The 17,571-nt window shown below is 41.5% G+C and overlaps 2 protein-coding genes across 4 annotated transcripts; one reads left to right on the forward strand and one right to left on the reverse strand.

Annotated features, from left to right (window-relative positions):
- The first annotated feature begins 1,222 nt into the window (after positions 1–1,222).
- ucp1 (uncoupling protein 1) lies at positions 1,223–4,473 on the forward strand. 2 transcript variants are annotated; one of them, XM_085276605.1, is made up of 7 exons: positions 1,223–1,390; positions 1,582–1,718; positions 1,933–2,131; positions 2,587–2,784; positions 2,873–2,974; positions 3,308–3,488; positions 3,940–4,473. In XM_085276605.1, the coding sequence occupies exons 2-7, from the start codon at positions 1,593–1,595 to the stop codon at positions 4,052–4,054; spliced, it is 921 nt and encodes a 306-aa protein (XP_085132731.1). In that variant the 5' UTR covers positions 1,223–1,390; positions 1,582–1,592; the 3' UTR covers positions 4,055–4,473. The 2 variants fall into 2 exon arrangements, with proteins under 2 accessions (XP_085132731.1, XP_085132730.1); XM_085276604.1 differs by having other exon boundaries at positions 1,232–1,390; positions 1,585–1,718.
- A 62-nt stretch (positions 4,474–4,535) lies between these two features.
- Positions 4,536–14,325, reverse strand: elmod2 (ELMO/CED-12 domain containing 2). 2 transcript variants are annotated; one of them, XM_085276607.1, is made up of 9 exons: positions 14,307–14,325; positions 11,188–11,335; positions 11,068–11,096; positions 9,917–10,014; positions 9,705–9,834; positions 9,225–9,358; positions 6,657–6,725; positions 6,381–6,514; positions 4,536–5,415 (listed from the first exon to the last, which is right to left on the reverse strand). In XM_085276607.1, exons 2-9 carry the CDS (start codon positions 11,330–11,332, stop codon positions 5,258–5,260), a joined length of 897 nt encoding a protein of 298 aa, XP_085132733.1. In that variant the 5' UTR covers positions 11,333–11,335; positions 14,307–14,325; the 3' UTR covers positions 4,536–5,257. The 2 variants fall into 2 exon arrangements, with proteins under 2 accessions (XP_085132733.1, XP_085132732.1); XM_085276606.1 differs by lacking the exon at positions 14,307–14,325 and adding an exon at positions 13,266–13,423.
- Positions 14,326–17,571: the final 3,246 nt, after the last annotated feature.

Genomic DNA, 17,571 nt, shown 5'->3' on the forward strand with positions numbered 1-17,571 from the left:
CTAAATATAGAGATATATCTGTAAGCTCTCTGAACCTCACCGTTTAAACAAAAAAGGGCTGAATTGAACTGGAAATACTCGGTGTAACTATAAGTATTGCAGTTTAATACAACACTGCAATGAATCGTTGTTTAGCATTTAATGAAGGTTGTTAAGCTTTAGTTGAAACAGTTTTTCAGGGGTATTTATTCAGTCTTGTAGAGGGTAGTTTGTGGTGTGCTCAAACCAATATGCAGAAAAAATGTTTAAAAACTAAAAATAATTTAATGACAAAAGAGATCTGATGATAGTAAACTTAATGGCGATAGTTTTAACATAGGGCTGTCGAATGGGACAGCATTAGTAAACGTTATGTGGGAATAATTCTCAATGTTTTTCTTGTCTTTGCTCTTTTTCTAAGAATCTACATTTTCCATACTGTTACGTACATACACCATGTGTGATGTAATGAACAGGAGCGACTGCTGGCAAACTGCTGAGAGGCCAAACATGGTGTGATGTAAAGTTCTTATCAGCTTCACTGTGAACTTCAGTCGCCAGCTGACGTCACCACACTCCCACTTCTGCCCCCCGGCCCAAAAAAGCACATCTTTAACATGAAATGTAAAAGCTGTTAGACTGAGACAGATAATAGAAATCATAAATGAGGGGTAACAGAGCAAAAACTGTATGACGCAACAATGCTGCTGATAGCACAGAGGGGTAATTTGCTGTGAGGCTCGACCATAAAGTCTGTGGAACAGATCTTGATTTAGCCGGTCAGCTCCGAACGCTCTTGATCACAAGCTTTTTGCTGTCGTTGGCTGAGAGGGGAGACGAGCCTCTGGTGAACCCTGATACCGATCTGTTATCGCTGCTGCTTGTGGCACACAGTTCATCTGAACAGTTAAATAATTATTGAGACAATATTAAAGTCGGTCACAGATCCTGGATAGAAGAAAAATCCGCTGATAAACAAATTCTACCAAGTGAAATGAAAGAAAATGCACACTCCACAGACTATATTTGAAAGCATGAACATAACGTTTAGAAAGATCGTCATCAGTTAATGACACCTGTGGAAATTTGGATGGAAATAATCGTCAGTTTCACACACCCAAAAAACGGGGACGTTATATGGTTGTTTTTCTGTGTGAGGTGACTTGAACATTGACTTTCTGACAGTCTGTGGACTTTGAGTTGACCCAGGTGTACAGGAGTACACAGTAACGCCTCTCCGAGGATGTCATAAAAACGCCAGCCAGAAAACATAAAACCACAGCAAATGATGAGTCTTTCCTTCCTGCTGAGTGGGGCCCGGTGTGGATTTTAATCTGACCAATCGCATCCTGCTCGGTACCAAAAAATCCACCCGAGGATCAAAAGGAAATTTTAATTTCGGATCATAATCGTAAGTGTGTTTCATGTCTTGAGCATCAGTCCACTTTGATTATTGATTAACCTTTCATTTAAACAGACAAATGATTTGTACAAGAGGTTAATGTTTATGTGGTTGCTTTCTAGAAGAGAATCTTACACTGATTTTTTTGTTTGTTGTTTTAATTGTTATTTCTGTGCGTGGATGCGTACCTGTCGTCCCAGCAGTAGGAAACATGGTAGGACTTAAACCCTCAGACGTTCCTCCTCCTTTGGGTGTGAAGATGGCGAGTGCTGGAGCAGCAGCCTGTATAGCTGACATGGTCACATTCCCTCTGGACACAGCCAAAGTCAGACTACAGGTACTAACTGTGCTATCAATATGATCTTTAGCCGGTCTTGCTTTGCTGTAGCCTACTGTGGGACACAGCGTGATGTTTGCCTCATTGACGAAGAAGTCAACTTTGTCCACTTCAGCACCCTTCAGTCAAACTTCTTCACCTTTCTGAACCATTTGTTCTTAAGCTGCTGCTCTGTAAAGCTGGTTTTAACTTTGAGGACAATGTGTGACCCCAGATTCAAGGAGAGAAGAAGGCAGTGGGGGACATCCGCTACAGAGGGGTGTTTGGGACCATCAGCACCATGATCCGAACAGAAGGGCCCAAGTCTCTGTATAATGGTCTGGTGGCTGGGCTGCAGAGACAGCTGTGCTTTGCCTCCGTCAGAATCGGCCTCTATGACAACGTTAAAAATTTCTACACCGGTGGCAAAGACAGTAAGTTGTTGCCTTTTCATTTATTTTTTTGTTAAGTTAATTAAACCTTCATAATTGTTCTTACTGGTGACAGCCGTGATTTCGAGATTTAATATCCAGCTGTCAAAAATCAAAAAGATGTTTATCAGATAGATGCAGTCGGTCTTATATTCCCTTAGATAAGGAATTCAGATGAAGGAAAGCTTCATTTTAAAAATAAAAAAGTGGGGAGAGTGAAGGAAGGCTATGTCTTGCAGACAAACATGCAATAGATAATTTACGCAGAACAGAGGCTTTTCAAATCTGATAAGTTAAACAAGATTTAGGGAAAGTGTTATCTCTCTCTTGAAAGCGATAAAGGATTCTCACAGTCTGGGTTGTTGAATCAGTTTCTTATCTTCCTTATTAAAACTGATACTAAAATTAGAAGTTCTCAAGCCTGTTATTAAAATAACTGAGTCTTTCCTTCTCTCCAGACCCTAGTGTACTGGTACGTATCCTGGCTGGCTGCACCACAGGTGCCATGGCGGTGTCCTTTGCGCAGCCCACCGATGTGGTCAAGGTTCGATTCCAAGCCCAGATGAATCTGGACGGAGTGGCCCGCCGCTACAGCAGCACCATGCAGGCTTACAGACACATCTTCCAACACGAGGGCCTGCGTGGGCTCTGGAAAGGTACATTCTTTGAGTGTTGCCCATTATTTAAAAAAGACAAACCATAACATCCTTTATCAGTAATGATTAAAGTATCCGTTTCCCTCAGGAACATTACCCAACATCACAAGAAACGCCCTGGTAAACTGCACAGAGCTGGTTACATACGACCTGATAAAGGAGGCCATCCTTAGACACAAGCTGTTGTCAGGTGAGGTCAGCTCACGGTTGTTTGCCTGAGCTACACAAACCCACACACACACATTCACAAAAACAGAGTCCCCGGGAGACTGCTGATTGGGCAAAAAATCCACACACCCTCTCACCTCTTTAACTGATACCAGCACAACAGGCTCCTACAGTACAGGACACGGTGTATTTTCTCTTTATGGTGCAGTGAGTACAATAGCAATATATTAGCATTTATCTCTAGAACTTATATTGCCCCATTCAGACGATTGCAAAATCCACTGACATGTTTTTCTGTGTCGCACAGCTGAGAACAAAGACCGTATTGTAATCTTTTCCCCAACTCTGTCCTCAGACAATCTGCCGTGCCACTTTGTGTCTGCGTTTGGCGCCGGCTTCGTTACCACAGTGATCGCCTCCCCAGTAGACGTGGTAAAGACGAGATACATGAACTCACCACCGGGCCAGTATAAGAGCGCCGTTAACTGTGCCTGGACCATGTTAACTAAAGAGGGGCCAACAGCATTCTACAAAGGGTAAGCTTCTTCACCTGCGCCGCCCACGACAAACTCTTCAAGAGATCCAAATATCGATAGTATCGATACTTTTATATCCTTCACGTTCAGTTTGGAGCCCACTGAATTAAATCGGGATAAAAGGAAAAATATTCTTCAGGCATACAATGTGAAAAATGTCAGTGTTTTTGTGTTGACTGATCCTTCTACTCTATAGCGCCTTTAAAAAAAAATGGTGAAATGAGAGGTGTGTTAACTCATTATTGAGTAAAGTAATGCAGTGGTCATTAAAAATTGATGATTCATCTCATAAATCATGATTATGCTCTCCTCTAAATAACATGACATTATAAGTTAAAAGTATTGGTATCGGCAATACTGGCCTTGGTATCGGTATCAATCCAAAAACAAATTGCAGCATTGCATGACACACAATTTCATTTTTTCACTCTTCACTTTTTCCATTTTGTAGATTCGTGCCCTCATTCCTGAGGTTGGGATCGTGGAACATCGTGATGTTCGTCTCCTTCGAACAAATCAAAAGAGCCATGATGGTCACAAAGCAGAGGATCGAAGTGGTTAATTGAGATTCCTCAAAGTTTGACTGTAATACCTGAACCACAACCGGACTGGCACCTGAATGAGGAAACCCTAGTAACAATAATTTCTTGTGTTAACCTTATTTAACAAATCCACTGTCCTGTGGTGAGAAAGGCGGAAATCCTTTGTTGAAAAAGGATCGCCTCCTGAAAAAGTATTGACTTTATGTGCATGAGGAGACACAGCCGTCTCCTTTTATATTTATAATTTGCCACAGTGAGCCCATTCCAGATGTCATGGATGGGAATATTACAGAAACATGCCAAGTTTGCACTGAGCCCTGTATGACTAAACCTGTCAGTTTTATATGTTAGCTAGCTTAAAGCAGTGTGCCTTTACACTGAATGACTGGTACCCATAATAAAGCATAAAAGGATGTGTTTATGCAGGTCCTGAATTTACTAGACTTGTTTTACACAAACTGTTGTGGTTTGTTTTTGCCTTTTAAACACATGGACATGAAGCACATTTCAAAACAAATCTGCATTTACTAACTTGGAGTGAGTGAGATGCGAGTCGTTACATACATTCCTCAAATGCAAACCCACGGCATAAAAAGATCAGGTCATAAAAATTCAGCATCAGTCTAAAGATACACAACGTTATGAAAACAGGAGCTTAGTATAGTTTAGAGTACCACATCACTAACAGTACATTTTACAGTACAGATCAATGACATCAGTGGGGACACGTTAAATCATGCAAGACTTTTAAGCTGACAGCACCACAAGAGGAAAAATAAAGTGGAAATCACTCCTCACGTCAAGTTTTAGCCATTATCGCTTAACATAAACTTCACATTCCTGAGCAGGACTTCTGTCCTTTCCCGTCTTTAAATATAACAATTTGGCTGCTTGCTCACTCAAAGTGCTTAAAGCCTCACAAAACGACGGATCCGTTACTTTCTCTACAGTCCTCTTTGTGATCGAAAGCCCTCTGGAATGGTTGTTTTTGAGGTACAGGGCGTTGGATTTGTGCTCAGTTTGAGAAACTTTAAATATCATTACAACAATGATATGTGTGTTATGAATGAACCACAAAACCAAACACAAGAGGATTTATTGGTCTGGATCTTGTCTGGAGGGGCCGAACAGTATTCAGTCTGCGTTTAGGGTTTTAATGCTCAGCTACGTTTACGAGGAACTTTCCTGCTTCTCCTTCTACCAATCGTAACATCGTGAAAAACGCTTTTAGTTCTTGGAGCTGACAGTCAATGTGAGACACACATCAGGGTCCTGTAGGTGTGTCCTGACTATGTTATGGAATTTTTCTCTGTATTGGTTGAACTGCATGATGCTCTCGGGTTCTTCTGCCACCCAGAACTTATCGAATTCATACGCCAGATAGCCTGTAAGGAGGAAAGACACACATTTTTGAAAAATTTACCTTCTATCAGAAAATGTTTTTGTTTGTATACACTCACCAGGCAACTTCCTTAAATACACCTGTTCAACTGCTCATTACTGCATATTTAATTGGCTGATCACATGGCAGCAACTCAATTAGGCATGTAGACATGCTCCAAGTGGCCTACTGAAGTTCAAATTGTGACTTAAGTGACTTTTTAAGTGACTTTAAAGGTGAACTGGATAGCAGTGCCAGATGGACTGGTCTGTTTCAGAAACTGCTGATCTGCTGGGATTTTTCCACACAACCATCTTTGAGTTTAAAAGGGAGGAAATATTCAGGGGTCACCAAAATTGGACAACAGAAGAAGATTGGAAAATGTCGCCTGATCTGATGAGTCTCGATTTCTGCTGCAACATTCAGAACTTGGCATAAATACCATGAACGTTTGGATCCCACCTCAGGCTGCTGCTGGTGGTGTCATATTTCCTTGGCACATTTTCTTGGCTCCTTTGTACCAGCTGGGCATCATCCAAACACCACAACCTACCTGAGTATTATTCCTGACCATGTCCACCCCATTATGATCACAGTGTTCCCATCTACTGATGGCTGCTTCCAGCAGATAACACATTATGACACAAAGCTCAGACCATCTCAAAGTGGCTTCTTACACATGACATTGAGGTCACTGTACAAAAATCCACAGTCACTATCACAGTCACACTGGCATCATGGACGTATTTTCAACAAATCTGCAACAACTGTGTGACGCCATCATGTCAATATGGGCCAAAATCTAAGAAATGTTTCCAGCACTTCATTGCCATGAAGAATTACAGCAGCTGTGAAGCCAGAGAGGGGTCCAACCCAAGATTAGCAATCTTGAGACTGCACCTAATGAAGCCACCGGTGAGTGTATAATCAGACGCACAGAACAAACAGCAGTGTGATTCGACTACTCACAGTACAGCTGATGAAAGTGCTGCAGCTCAGGCGTGCCCTGCACTGCGTTGTAGAAATGTGGTTTCAAAGCGCCACTCTTTAGCAGGCTGTAAGCCATCTCTGTCAAGTTGATCCCAACTATTGCATAGGAATACCTTTAAAAAACAAAAAAGTATAAAGTGCACTGTAGAAATGACATACTGTGCATATGGAAAACGTAATTTCAAAAAATGAATAAAGTCTACATCATGCGACACAAAACACCAGTGGAAGGTATATGAATTGAAGGTCTCTTACCCTAGTTTAGGATGGTTTGCATGAGACAGCACCTGCCGAGCCTCCGCTGTGTAGTTTTCACTGAAAAAACTGCAAAGAGCCAAACAAATTAAGAGTTTATTTACGGTCTCTTGTTAACCAATAAACATGACGTCAAACAGAGTCTGCATGATTAAACATGTTGAGGTCACATCATTCTGACCTACAGATTTTAAAAATAAAGTCAATGTGTGTTTGACTGGTGCTGCTTTAATAATCTGACACATCGCTTGTCATTTTGTGTCCTCGTCCTCATCAGTCGAAAGAACAAGTGAAACGAGCGACTGACGTGTTGGGGGTTGCCTTTAAAGTCCTTCAGCCTCAAAGTCAAGCCTGTCTGACATGCTGTCACGCTCTCTTTGTCCTGTTGAATACTGGTTCTGCTGGCTCATTATTCAATACTTGGAGGAGGAGGTGTTATGACAGTGTTTCTTTTTATAATCCTCATTAACGTTCTCTTCTTTTCCTTTATACCCTTCCTACAACTGACTGGCTGTAGAAGCCAACCTGCATGCATTTAAAGTCAGAGGTGGTGAAACAGCCACCTCTACTCCATCAGCACCACTTTTGTCTTTAGTCGCTATCTCTAGCACTGTTTAATTATTTTTCGCTGAGTTGGGAGTTACTGACAGTCCTTCTTTTCAGTCTTTGTTTCAAATATTATTTTATAGGTGAAGCCTGAATCTTGTTGGTTCAAAGCCCTCTTCTTCTTGTGTTTGTTTCTGCCGGGGCTCCCATCTACCTTACTTGGTGAGGTTTTGTGAGTAATTATTGTTGTACCCTAAAAATTATCTGTTGGGTTACACTGAGCCATGCATTTGGAGTGGAACAGTGTACCTTATACGTACCCTTTGAGCTGTATCTACAACCACCTTTCATAATCTGTGTAAGGTAATTAAAAGTATTTCTCATCAAAACTTGAGTGGAATATAATCTTAGGATAAGTACCGTTGTCGCTTCTTGTGTGTGGATCGGTTTAATCATTAGAGCCTACCAAATATAAACATTCAGCAAATTCAGCCAAAAAGCACCTGATGGGGGAAAAAATGTTTCCAAGAATCCTCAAATTTCATTACAAAACCTATAAGAGCTGATGTGTGTCAAAGTTCATGCATCTATAATCAGACAGATTGCACAAATATGACCTGCATAGCAGGCGTTCTGTTTACTGTCCAAAAAACAGAAACGTCACAGATTAGACTTTGCCAATAGGTACAGAGGCAAAGACCAGGACTTTAGTGTGCTGTGGACACACTGATCAAAGAGAGAGTGGTTGGGCCAAAAAAAAAAAAAAAAAGTACACATGTTTTGTGCTGACCAATAGTGTCTTCTTGGGAAAAGAGCATAAACTGTGAAAACCTTTGAGAACTTTGTGGTCTCAGAAAGTGGGCAGGTTGCAGTTCTTGATTCAACTATGACAGAGTTCTTCAACATAAAGCGAGGCCAAAACCAGAAGTGGACCTTATAGAAGGATGATGATTCTAAGTAAAACGAGTAAAGGAAGCTTCGCCCCAGAAAGGCAGCAGGCCCAGACAAGGTGTGTCCTAGGATGCTTAAGGCGTGTGCTGCTGAACTTGGGGAGCTGCTACAACGAGTCTTCAACCTCAGTCTGCGACTGGGGAGAGTGCCCGCCCTATGGAAGACATCCTGCATCGTCCCGGTCCCCAAAAGGAACCGGCCCAATGAGCTGAATGACTTCCGACCGGTGGCACTGACGTCACATCTTATGAAGACTCTAGAGCGGCTCTTCCTCAACCTCCTCCGACCACAGGTACAACATGCCCAGGACCCACTACAGTTTGCGTACAAGGCGGGTGTCGGAGTGGAGGATGCCATCCTGTACCTCCTACACAGAGCCCACTCACACCTGGATGGGGGAAAAGGCACGGTCAGGATACGGTTTCTTGACTTTTCCAGTGCCTTTAATACCATCCGGCCCTGTATGCTTCAGGAAAAACTGAACAGGATGGAGGTGGACCCCTGCCTGGTCGCTTGGATCTCCGACTACCTCACCGACAGACCACAGTACGTCAGGCTGAAGGACATCACGTCTGACACAGTGGTCAGCAGCACAGGAGCACCACAGGGAACTGTGCTGTCCCCTCTTCTCTTCACCCTGTACACCTCTGACTTCTGCTACAACTCTGAATTATATATATATATATATATATATATATATATATATATATATATAAAATATTCTGTAACTCTGTAACTTCTGTCGGTGCTGTGCTTTTTTGGAAATCGAATTTCCCAGAGGAACCCACCCGAGGGATTAATAAAGTTCTAGCTAATCTAATCTAATCTAATCTAAATCCACCAAATAATGTCAGACAGAGGAGAAATGGAGCGTTCTGGAACGGCCTAGAAAAAACACAGAGGACTGTGGGGGGTTTTTGGCAAATATTTTTGTAAAATCGCAACATTTTTGGTGTGTACATAAATGATACACGACAAGTTCACATCCCCCAAAAATTCAGAATTTCGTGTTGTTGTTTTTTTTGCAATGAACTCGATGTTTGAAGGCCTTTACACTGGTACTGTACTCACACGAGGTTGATCAGCCCCAGCAGGCCCATCCCTCTGAAGTCAGTCTTGGGGTCCTCCCCTTGGAATCCAATGTCTCCCCACTGTTTGGTTATCCTGGACTCCAGCTTGACTGTTGGCATCAAAAGGTCCCAAAGCTAAACACACACACACACACACACACACACAATCAAATCCGTCCACTACAATAACTTGGAAGTACAACGATTCCTAATATGACCTTGTGCCAGCATTTTAGACTCCCATCCAACAACTTACAGTGTTTCTATGCTGATGTGATGTTAGACTGTGGTATTATCTTTACTATGTCAATCGATGTTTAAAAAAAAAAATCCTAAATGCTACTTTTAGTAATGTGCAGAAATAATAATAAAACATATTTTTCCTTAGTTTCCAAATCTTGGTTCAAGTCTCATCTTAGCAGAAAGCCTGTGCATATGGACACAGCTTCACTGCTATTGCTCTAGGAGCAGGAATCCATACCTTCAAAAGCATGGCCTCGTGTTCAGGGTTGTCTGAGCTGAAGACTTCCTTTCTCAAGTCTTCTACAGATATATACAAGCTGCTATATCCTGTTATCTGCAGCAGGCAGATGTTGAGGCTCTCTTTGAACCTGCAACGGAAGATCAATTCAATCACATTCAAAAATCACTCTTACATCAAAGAATTGCAGCTGACAGGCAAAGTAACCTTACTTGGGATCTTTTGCAGGTTTGATGTTCTTCACTTTCATAATTTGATCCACGCATTGCTCTAAGCTATCCTTAGTGGTTTCCAATGCTCCTCTTAAAACCTGCAGAGGAAGAGCGCATGCTAAAGTTATAACACAGAGAGCTACCAGACAGAAATCTGGCGCAAATGCTTTTAGGTCATTTACAACCACAGTGAAAATGACTGTTTTTTCAAAGTCAAAAAGATGACACAGCTAATCTCTTCTTGCACCTGGACAGACTATTGATCTGAAAATGCTTACAAAGCCATATACACAAGCATGACATGTGTAATCAGTTCACCTAAACTTGGCTAGGGTAGTGAAAGATAAAGCAATGATTAAACTCAGGGGATATACTGCGCAATAAAAGATAAAGAGGTCAATAGTGAAGGAAAGTGTGATTCCTTTCCACATCTGTGGGCTTGGAAAGCTTTCAGATTACTTGAAAATCCACAATGCTCCAGTCCTGAGGAGTTTATTACACATATCTACACATTCTTAGTCTCCAAATACTCAATATTTTTTCAAATGTTTGACACTTAACATCTTTTACTGGCCTGACAGTGCTAAAAGTGATGAGATAACAGATTTTATTTATGACAGTGCTGAAACGAAAACTGGAAAAGAGTCCTAAAAAACACACACGCACGCCTATAAAAGCTATTTCTGCTTTAGCTTTTAAGAATGTGAGTCTTTTAAAAATAAAAAAGAGCAATTACTGTCTTGCAAAATGTATTTAAACTGTTGTTTGCCTTTTGGCTGACAGCACTTGGATTTTCTTTGTCCTGGTTTGTACATCGGCACCTAATATATTAACTTTTTTTCCATTATGGCCTATATCAAATAACTACTAACAACTAAATTTAAACTAAATGTTGTAAAAAAATGCACATCTGATACAAAGATCATCAACGATATTTGATTTCAGCCACATAAAAACAAAATCAGACAAACACACCCCCAGCATTAAAGAGCTGCAACAGGAAATCAGAGGAGCTGAACAGATTATCAGGATCATTGCCAATTAATGTTTGTGCAGACCCACCGTTTATCTTTTAACAATATAAAACAATTAGCTCAGAACTACTGAAGGGAAGCCCGAAAGAAAAGCCAACAGTGGTAGAAGGTCCTTACCTTGTTCTTTGATGACTGAAGAGAGTACTCTGCAGGAGGACACAAGAAGCACATTAACACTGCAGAGAAAATGTGTACTAGGATGCAGACGTAGAGCAGATTTGGGGTGATTTAACGCACCTGCTTTTGTAGTCCTTGCTGCCCCTGGCTTGTGTCCAGAGCATATTCTCTGCAGCTCACATGTCCCCGTTACTTGTCTGATGAGCCATTTCAACCAGTATCTCAGGAAGGATGTGTAGACATACTCCCAGATATATCCAAACATGTTCTAGGACATAAACAGGTTAAGGTTCACAGATTACTACGGTGCGAGAAATATCCTGAAGACCCGAGGACCACAAAACTATTCTGGAGTGTAAGTTAACAGAGGTGGAGGAAGTACAGCTTTCATTATATTAAAACCACCTTGTACAAGAACAAACCCTGTGATGAAGTTTTACTTAGATAATCACATTTCAGAATTCAAATAGCTTTTATTAGTAAGAGTGAAAGGGAAGGTTCACAATATGCAGTGAGTCCTGCGATGATGTACGGTTTAGTGGCGATAATTAAAAGATAGAAGGCAGAGCTGAAGATGTTAAGGTTTTCATTGGGAGTGACCAGAATGGACCAGATTAGCAATGAGCACATCAGTACATCTGAGTTTTAGCGGTTTGGAGACAGAGATAGACAGGCAAGCCTGAGATGGTTTGGACATATGCAGAGGAGGGAAAAATTATGTTAAAGATGGAGCTGCCCGGGAACAAGAAAACAGGAATGCCACAGAGTAGATTCATGAAGTAGCGAAGGAGAACATGCAGAGGGTTGGGTGTGACAAAGGCATCTACTAAAAGGAAAAGCCGAAAGATGCAGGCAACATGTCTGTATTCGTGTTTACCTAAAGTATAAATGAAAAAATAAACTAAGAAGCTAAATTATTAGTGCATTGGTGTGGTTACAGCTCATTAAGCAGAAGCTAATCTAATGCAGTTTTTTTGTTTTGTTTTCAATGAAAGAGGGCACTTTTTACAACACGATCCAGTCTTATTCTGAAGCACTAAACGGCATCAAACTGAGAACAGCTTCTTATTTTTGTCCTCCCTTCCGCATACACGAGCAGATTATTACTTCGATTCTGATTTCTTTACATAGCGATAACATTTGGCTCAAGGTACTGTAAGATAAGGCCCTACAGTATTGGAGCAATCAAGCAACTATGAGCAAACACTTTTGTGACAGTCTGAGGGAGACAGGACAAAAGGTACACTATGGGAGAGAGAACACACAAATTTAAGGACAAGCACTATATAAAAATTTGGGGAGTGAAAAGAGGTGAGTGAAGAAGAAGTGCTGAGTTTATCACATGAGGTCCTACAGCAGTCTGGGCCTGTTGCAGCATCACTAAGGAATACGTCAGTGATAGCTGATCCAGCCCTAAATATAACCTTTATGAAAAAGAACATTTTTAAGTCTAATCTTTATTATTATTAATATGTTTGTTGTTGTTGTTGTTGTTGTTGTTTTTATGGACATGGAGTATATTGTGTTCAATTGATATATGTTAGTGCTAAAATACACAATTTAACCAACACTTTTATGACACAGTGAATAAATGCCCGTGAATATTACAGGCAAATAAGTTATTCCAACACCTCTAACTTATATTGAACTTTGGATTTGATGGATTTTGCTTCCTGAGTTGGACTCATGTTGCAGATGCACTTCACTGCCGTCTGTCACAGTGACAGTGACCACGTTTTTGAAGCCACTGAGGAAGTACTCTGCTACAAGCAGAGTAATCTATTGCTCAGTGCAAGACATGATTAGTTAATCGTGGGTCATCGCTAAATGCGAATTAACATCCAACAATAAAAGCGCCGAGTGGGTATGAGAGAAGAGCCCACGCTCCTACAGCCAAAACAATGGCTAGCACTGATGCTAATGCTAAGTTCGGACATACGTGGTCATTCAGTTTATTTACAGGCACTCTGGGAGTTTAATGGGGCTTTTGAAAGCGGTGCATGTTGATGCTAGCGAAGTGGTAGTGAGCCACTTTTGATATTAATTACGTAAAGGAGCATACCGGCTTCTAAATTCCCCCAAATGACCCGGTTCAGACAACAGGTTGTCATTGTCATTCGTCTGACTGGTAGCTAGCAACACCACGCTAACCTACTTTAAGTTTCGTACGAGTAGCTGATGCGTTGGGCAATATTTACCGTGAGAGAGTGGTGATGCTCGTCTTACTCTCCAGTCGTAGGGAAAGCGATGCCAGACCCAGGATACAGTCTAACTTAGCCGCAGGCGGGTGGTAAGGTTAGCGGCGGTTCGCCTGACAACAGGCTGGCTGTGATGCGTTCACTGTCTATACAACTATACCGTCTATGCCACGCACACAGCTACACAAGTCTCCCAGGTGACACAAGACAGGCTCTTCTTTCTAACCAAGACTTAAACATTGTTTCTAAATGTTCAACTAAGAAGTTAAAACAATTAACAGTCCATGACACACCTCGAAGCTTGGGTTGAATTTATCACTAAGGATTAATATCGTGATGTCTTTGAACACAGCATGATAGTTTCTAGTGCTGCTACAGCGCCATCTACTGCCCGCAGTGGTCATGACTGCGCAGACAACTTCACAACTACACAGTCTAAAATTTGAACCAGACACGAAATTTCAGTTAAGTGCAATAAAAACTTACTGGACTTAATAATAAAATGAGATCAAATATATAGAAAAGATCTTTAGTTTGAAATTTTCTCAATTTGATGAAATTTCATTCTAATAAAAATATGAAAGTAAAGATAATCTAAAAAAAAAAAAAACCTTCACTTGAAACTAAAGGAAACTAAAATGAAAACATAACTTTGAAATAAAAACAAAAAAAAAAAAAAAAACTAACTGAAATAACTCAGACAAGAAAATCCCAACTGCAGGTAGTAGCTGGAAGCTAATCAGATAATCAGATATTGCATTTTCCAATATTAGCCACAAGATGATGCCAAATTCACAAAATGTGTGCTACACTGTCTATCATAGGGCTGTTTATAGAAAACAGTCATATTATGCTGCTGATAATGGTCAACAAGCCTCCATTATTCCATTGTCCGTTCAATTTTTTTAAATGGTGAAAACACACGGCACATAAAGACCCACCACTGTGTCACTTTATCGAAAGGGGCTGCACAAAAGCCCTCACCCTTACCCATTAATCTGCTTTATCGACAATGTATGCAGCCTATTCTGAGATGCTTACCAACGGTGCTCTCAGCTGTAATTAAGTCACAGTCTGCTTTCTCACCTAATCAGTCCCTCGGGGCTTTTAAAGGCAGGACGTCTATCACATACAATTACTGCAGTCCAAGCCCTGCCTCAGACCCAGGCTGTATTTAAATAAGGAATCCCCCCCACTAACACAGACTGTATTGACAGTGTGATAGATCAGGGTGAATAAGAGAGTAGTCTATAATGCTACAATTTCGTTTTAACAACCCGGACAGACTTTGCACAAAATCTTTCAAAAGCCCTTCAGATTCGATGAAGTGCTTTAGAAAGTGGTAGGCTACTAAATGTTAGCGCTCTCTGTCAGTGCTGTTATCCACGAGGATGAGATGCAGAAGGGGTGTCACAAAACTAAAGCAAAGATCCAATGATGTCAGCAAGTACAACAACTCCTAAAAGACAAATCAAGTCAATAATATCACCTAAAGGGAGCCATACGAACGCGTTTGTATGGATCGCTGTCTCCGTGAGAAGGATGGCACTGTGTAACTGCTTCCACAACTTTATACTGTCTTCGACATCAAAATTAAAACCAGGCTGGTTTCTGTATTTCTTGGTTTACTCATTCTGATCTACATTTTAATCTGCCGGTGATTACAAGAATTCGCTGTGAAAGTCATTTAAAACATGGGAAAATACTTGTTATAGTTTCCACAGCCCAAGGAGAGTAATCGAGACATCCTTGTTTAAATCTGTACACCTCCAGTGCAGTAGTTTCCACATTTTAAAATTCATGATCCTTTAAATTCCTCTTTGAGATTCATAACATTCCAGTGAGCTGTGAGCTTGCATAAAGTTATTAATGTTTCTGTCCTGATCAGCATTGCTGCTCTTTCGTATGTCTTATCATACATTTCACCAACCATCCATCCATTTATCCAGATGCCCCTACCTGAGTCTGGCTCTGCCTAAAAGCGAATTCTACACTCAACAAAAATATAAACGCAACACTTTTGTTTTTGCTCCCATTCCCCATGGGATGGACGTAGAGACCTAAAATTCATTCCAGATACACAATATAACCATCCCTCCCAAACAGTGGTCACAAATCAGTCCAAATGTGTGGTAGTGGGCACATCTGCTATATTGAGATAATCCATCCCACCTCACAGGTGTGCCACATCAGGATGCTGATCTGACATCATGAGTAGTGCACAGGTGTACCTCAGACTGCCCACAACAAAAGGCCACCCTGGAATGTGCAGTTTTGTCTCACAGCAAAATGCCACAGATGCCACAAGCAATGAGGGAGCGTGCAATTGGCATGCTGACAGCAGGAATGTCAACCAGATCTGTCGCCCGTGCATTGAATGTTCATTTCTCAACCATAAGCCGTCTCCACAGGCGTTTCAGAGAATATGGCAGCACATCCAACCGGCCTCACAACCGCAGACCTCGTGTAACCACACCAGCCCAGGACCTCCACATCCAGCAGGTTCACCTCCAAGATCGTCTGAGACCAGCCACCCAGACAGCTGCTGGAACAATTGGTTTGCACAACCAAACAATTTCTGCACAAACTGTCAGAAACCGTCTCAGGGACGCTCAACTGCATGCCCGTCGTCCTCATCGGGGTCTTGACCTGACTCCAGCTCGTCGCCGTAACAGACTTGTGTGGGCAAATGCTCACATTCGATGGCGTCTGGCACGTTGGAGAGGTGTGCGCTTCACGGATGAATCATGGTTCACATTGTTCAGGGCAGATGGCAGCTGAGAATGTCCCCGTTCTTGCATGGCCAGCATACTCACCGGACATGTCACCCATTGAGCATGTTCGGGATGTGCTTGACCGGCGTATACGACAGCGTGTACCAGTTCCCACGAATATCCAACAACCTCGCACAGCCATTGAAGTGGAGCGGACCAACATTCCACAGGCCACAATTGACAATCTGATAGACTCCATGCGACGATGTGTTGCACTGCATGAGGCAAATGGTGGTCACACCAGATACTGACCGGTTCTGGGTCCCCAGACCCCCAATAGCGCAAAAAACTGCACATTCCAGGGTGGCCTTTTGTTGTGGGCAGTCTGAGGTACACCTGTGCACTACTCATGATGTCAGATCAGCATCCTGATGTGGCACACCTGTGAGGTGGGATGGATTATCTCAATATAGCAGATGTGCCCACTACCACACATTTGGACTGATTTGTGACCACTGTTTGGGAGGGATGGTTATATTGTGTATCTGGAATGAATTTTAGGTCTCTACGTCCATCCCATGGGGAATGGGAGCAGTAACAAAGGTGTTGCGTTTATATTTTTGTTGAGTGTATTTCCCCACTTTCGCCAAAATGCTTGCTCGCAGATTCTCTCTAATATTCCAAAATCACCTTAAACGACAGTATAAAGCACATTGAGACACCTGTTACTGGATCGTCGTCTTCTTTATCATTACATTCATGTTAATGTTCAGGGGCAGGGACCCGTGTGTGTGGGATTTGTAACTACTGTGGAAAAAATGCACACTCTTGTGTAAAGTCAGAGTTAGCTTTATTGTCAATTCTGCAGTATGTACAACACACACACAGGATCGAAATTTTGTAACCCTTGACCCACTGTGTGTTACTAGAACGAATCAAAGAATAGTTAAGAATATGAGATGCAGACGAAAGTAAATACGTGATATCAAAGTATAGATATGAATTATATAAGATATATTAAAGCCTAAATATAATTACTGATGTCTATGTATAAAAATATAAAGCAGTGTAAAACAGGCTCATTCATAATGAACAGTTATTTGGACAGAATCACTTATGTATTTTTTAACTACATGAGCCACATTTCTCTCCGTGTTATCAGCAAAGTGCAAAGTCTTAAGCTGTCTCCGACTCATTTGCATAAGCACGTTGCAAACCACAGAAAATCTTTAATGCGATTTTTTCTGTAGTAATAGTTAATGACACCAATTGTAACCGACAGGCTCTTATTGTAGAGGCTCTTTATTCACCACATCTGCCGAAAGCACAGAGAAATATTTCTTCATTTTGAAAATAATGTAGATGTAAAATAAATGAACGCGATCTCGCTAAAGCATGCTCCAAAAAAGAACCGCATGAAAGTCGACCCATTTCTCAATAACACAAATGGGAGCAGAAAAACCAAAAACCTCTCCTCTTGGAATATTATGGTCTACGTTAGGAGGCAGAAAGCGCAGGGAACTAAAACTAATTAATTTCAGGACCAAGTGACCCTCCTGTGAAAGCCTGCGGCTGTTACAATGCTGCTTCCA

Source organism: Mchenga conophoros, linkage group LG6 (genome assembly GCF_057382185.1).
Source record: "Mchenga conophoros isolate Kocher_MC1m ecotype Shallow Benthic linkage group LG6, M_conophoros_male_GT1.1, whole genome shotgun sequence".
Taxonomy (NCBI): Eukaryota; Metazoa; Chordata; class Actinopteri; order Cichliformes; family Cichlidae; genus Mchenga; species Mchenga conophoros.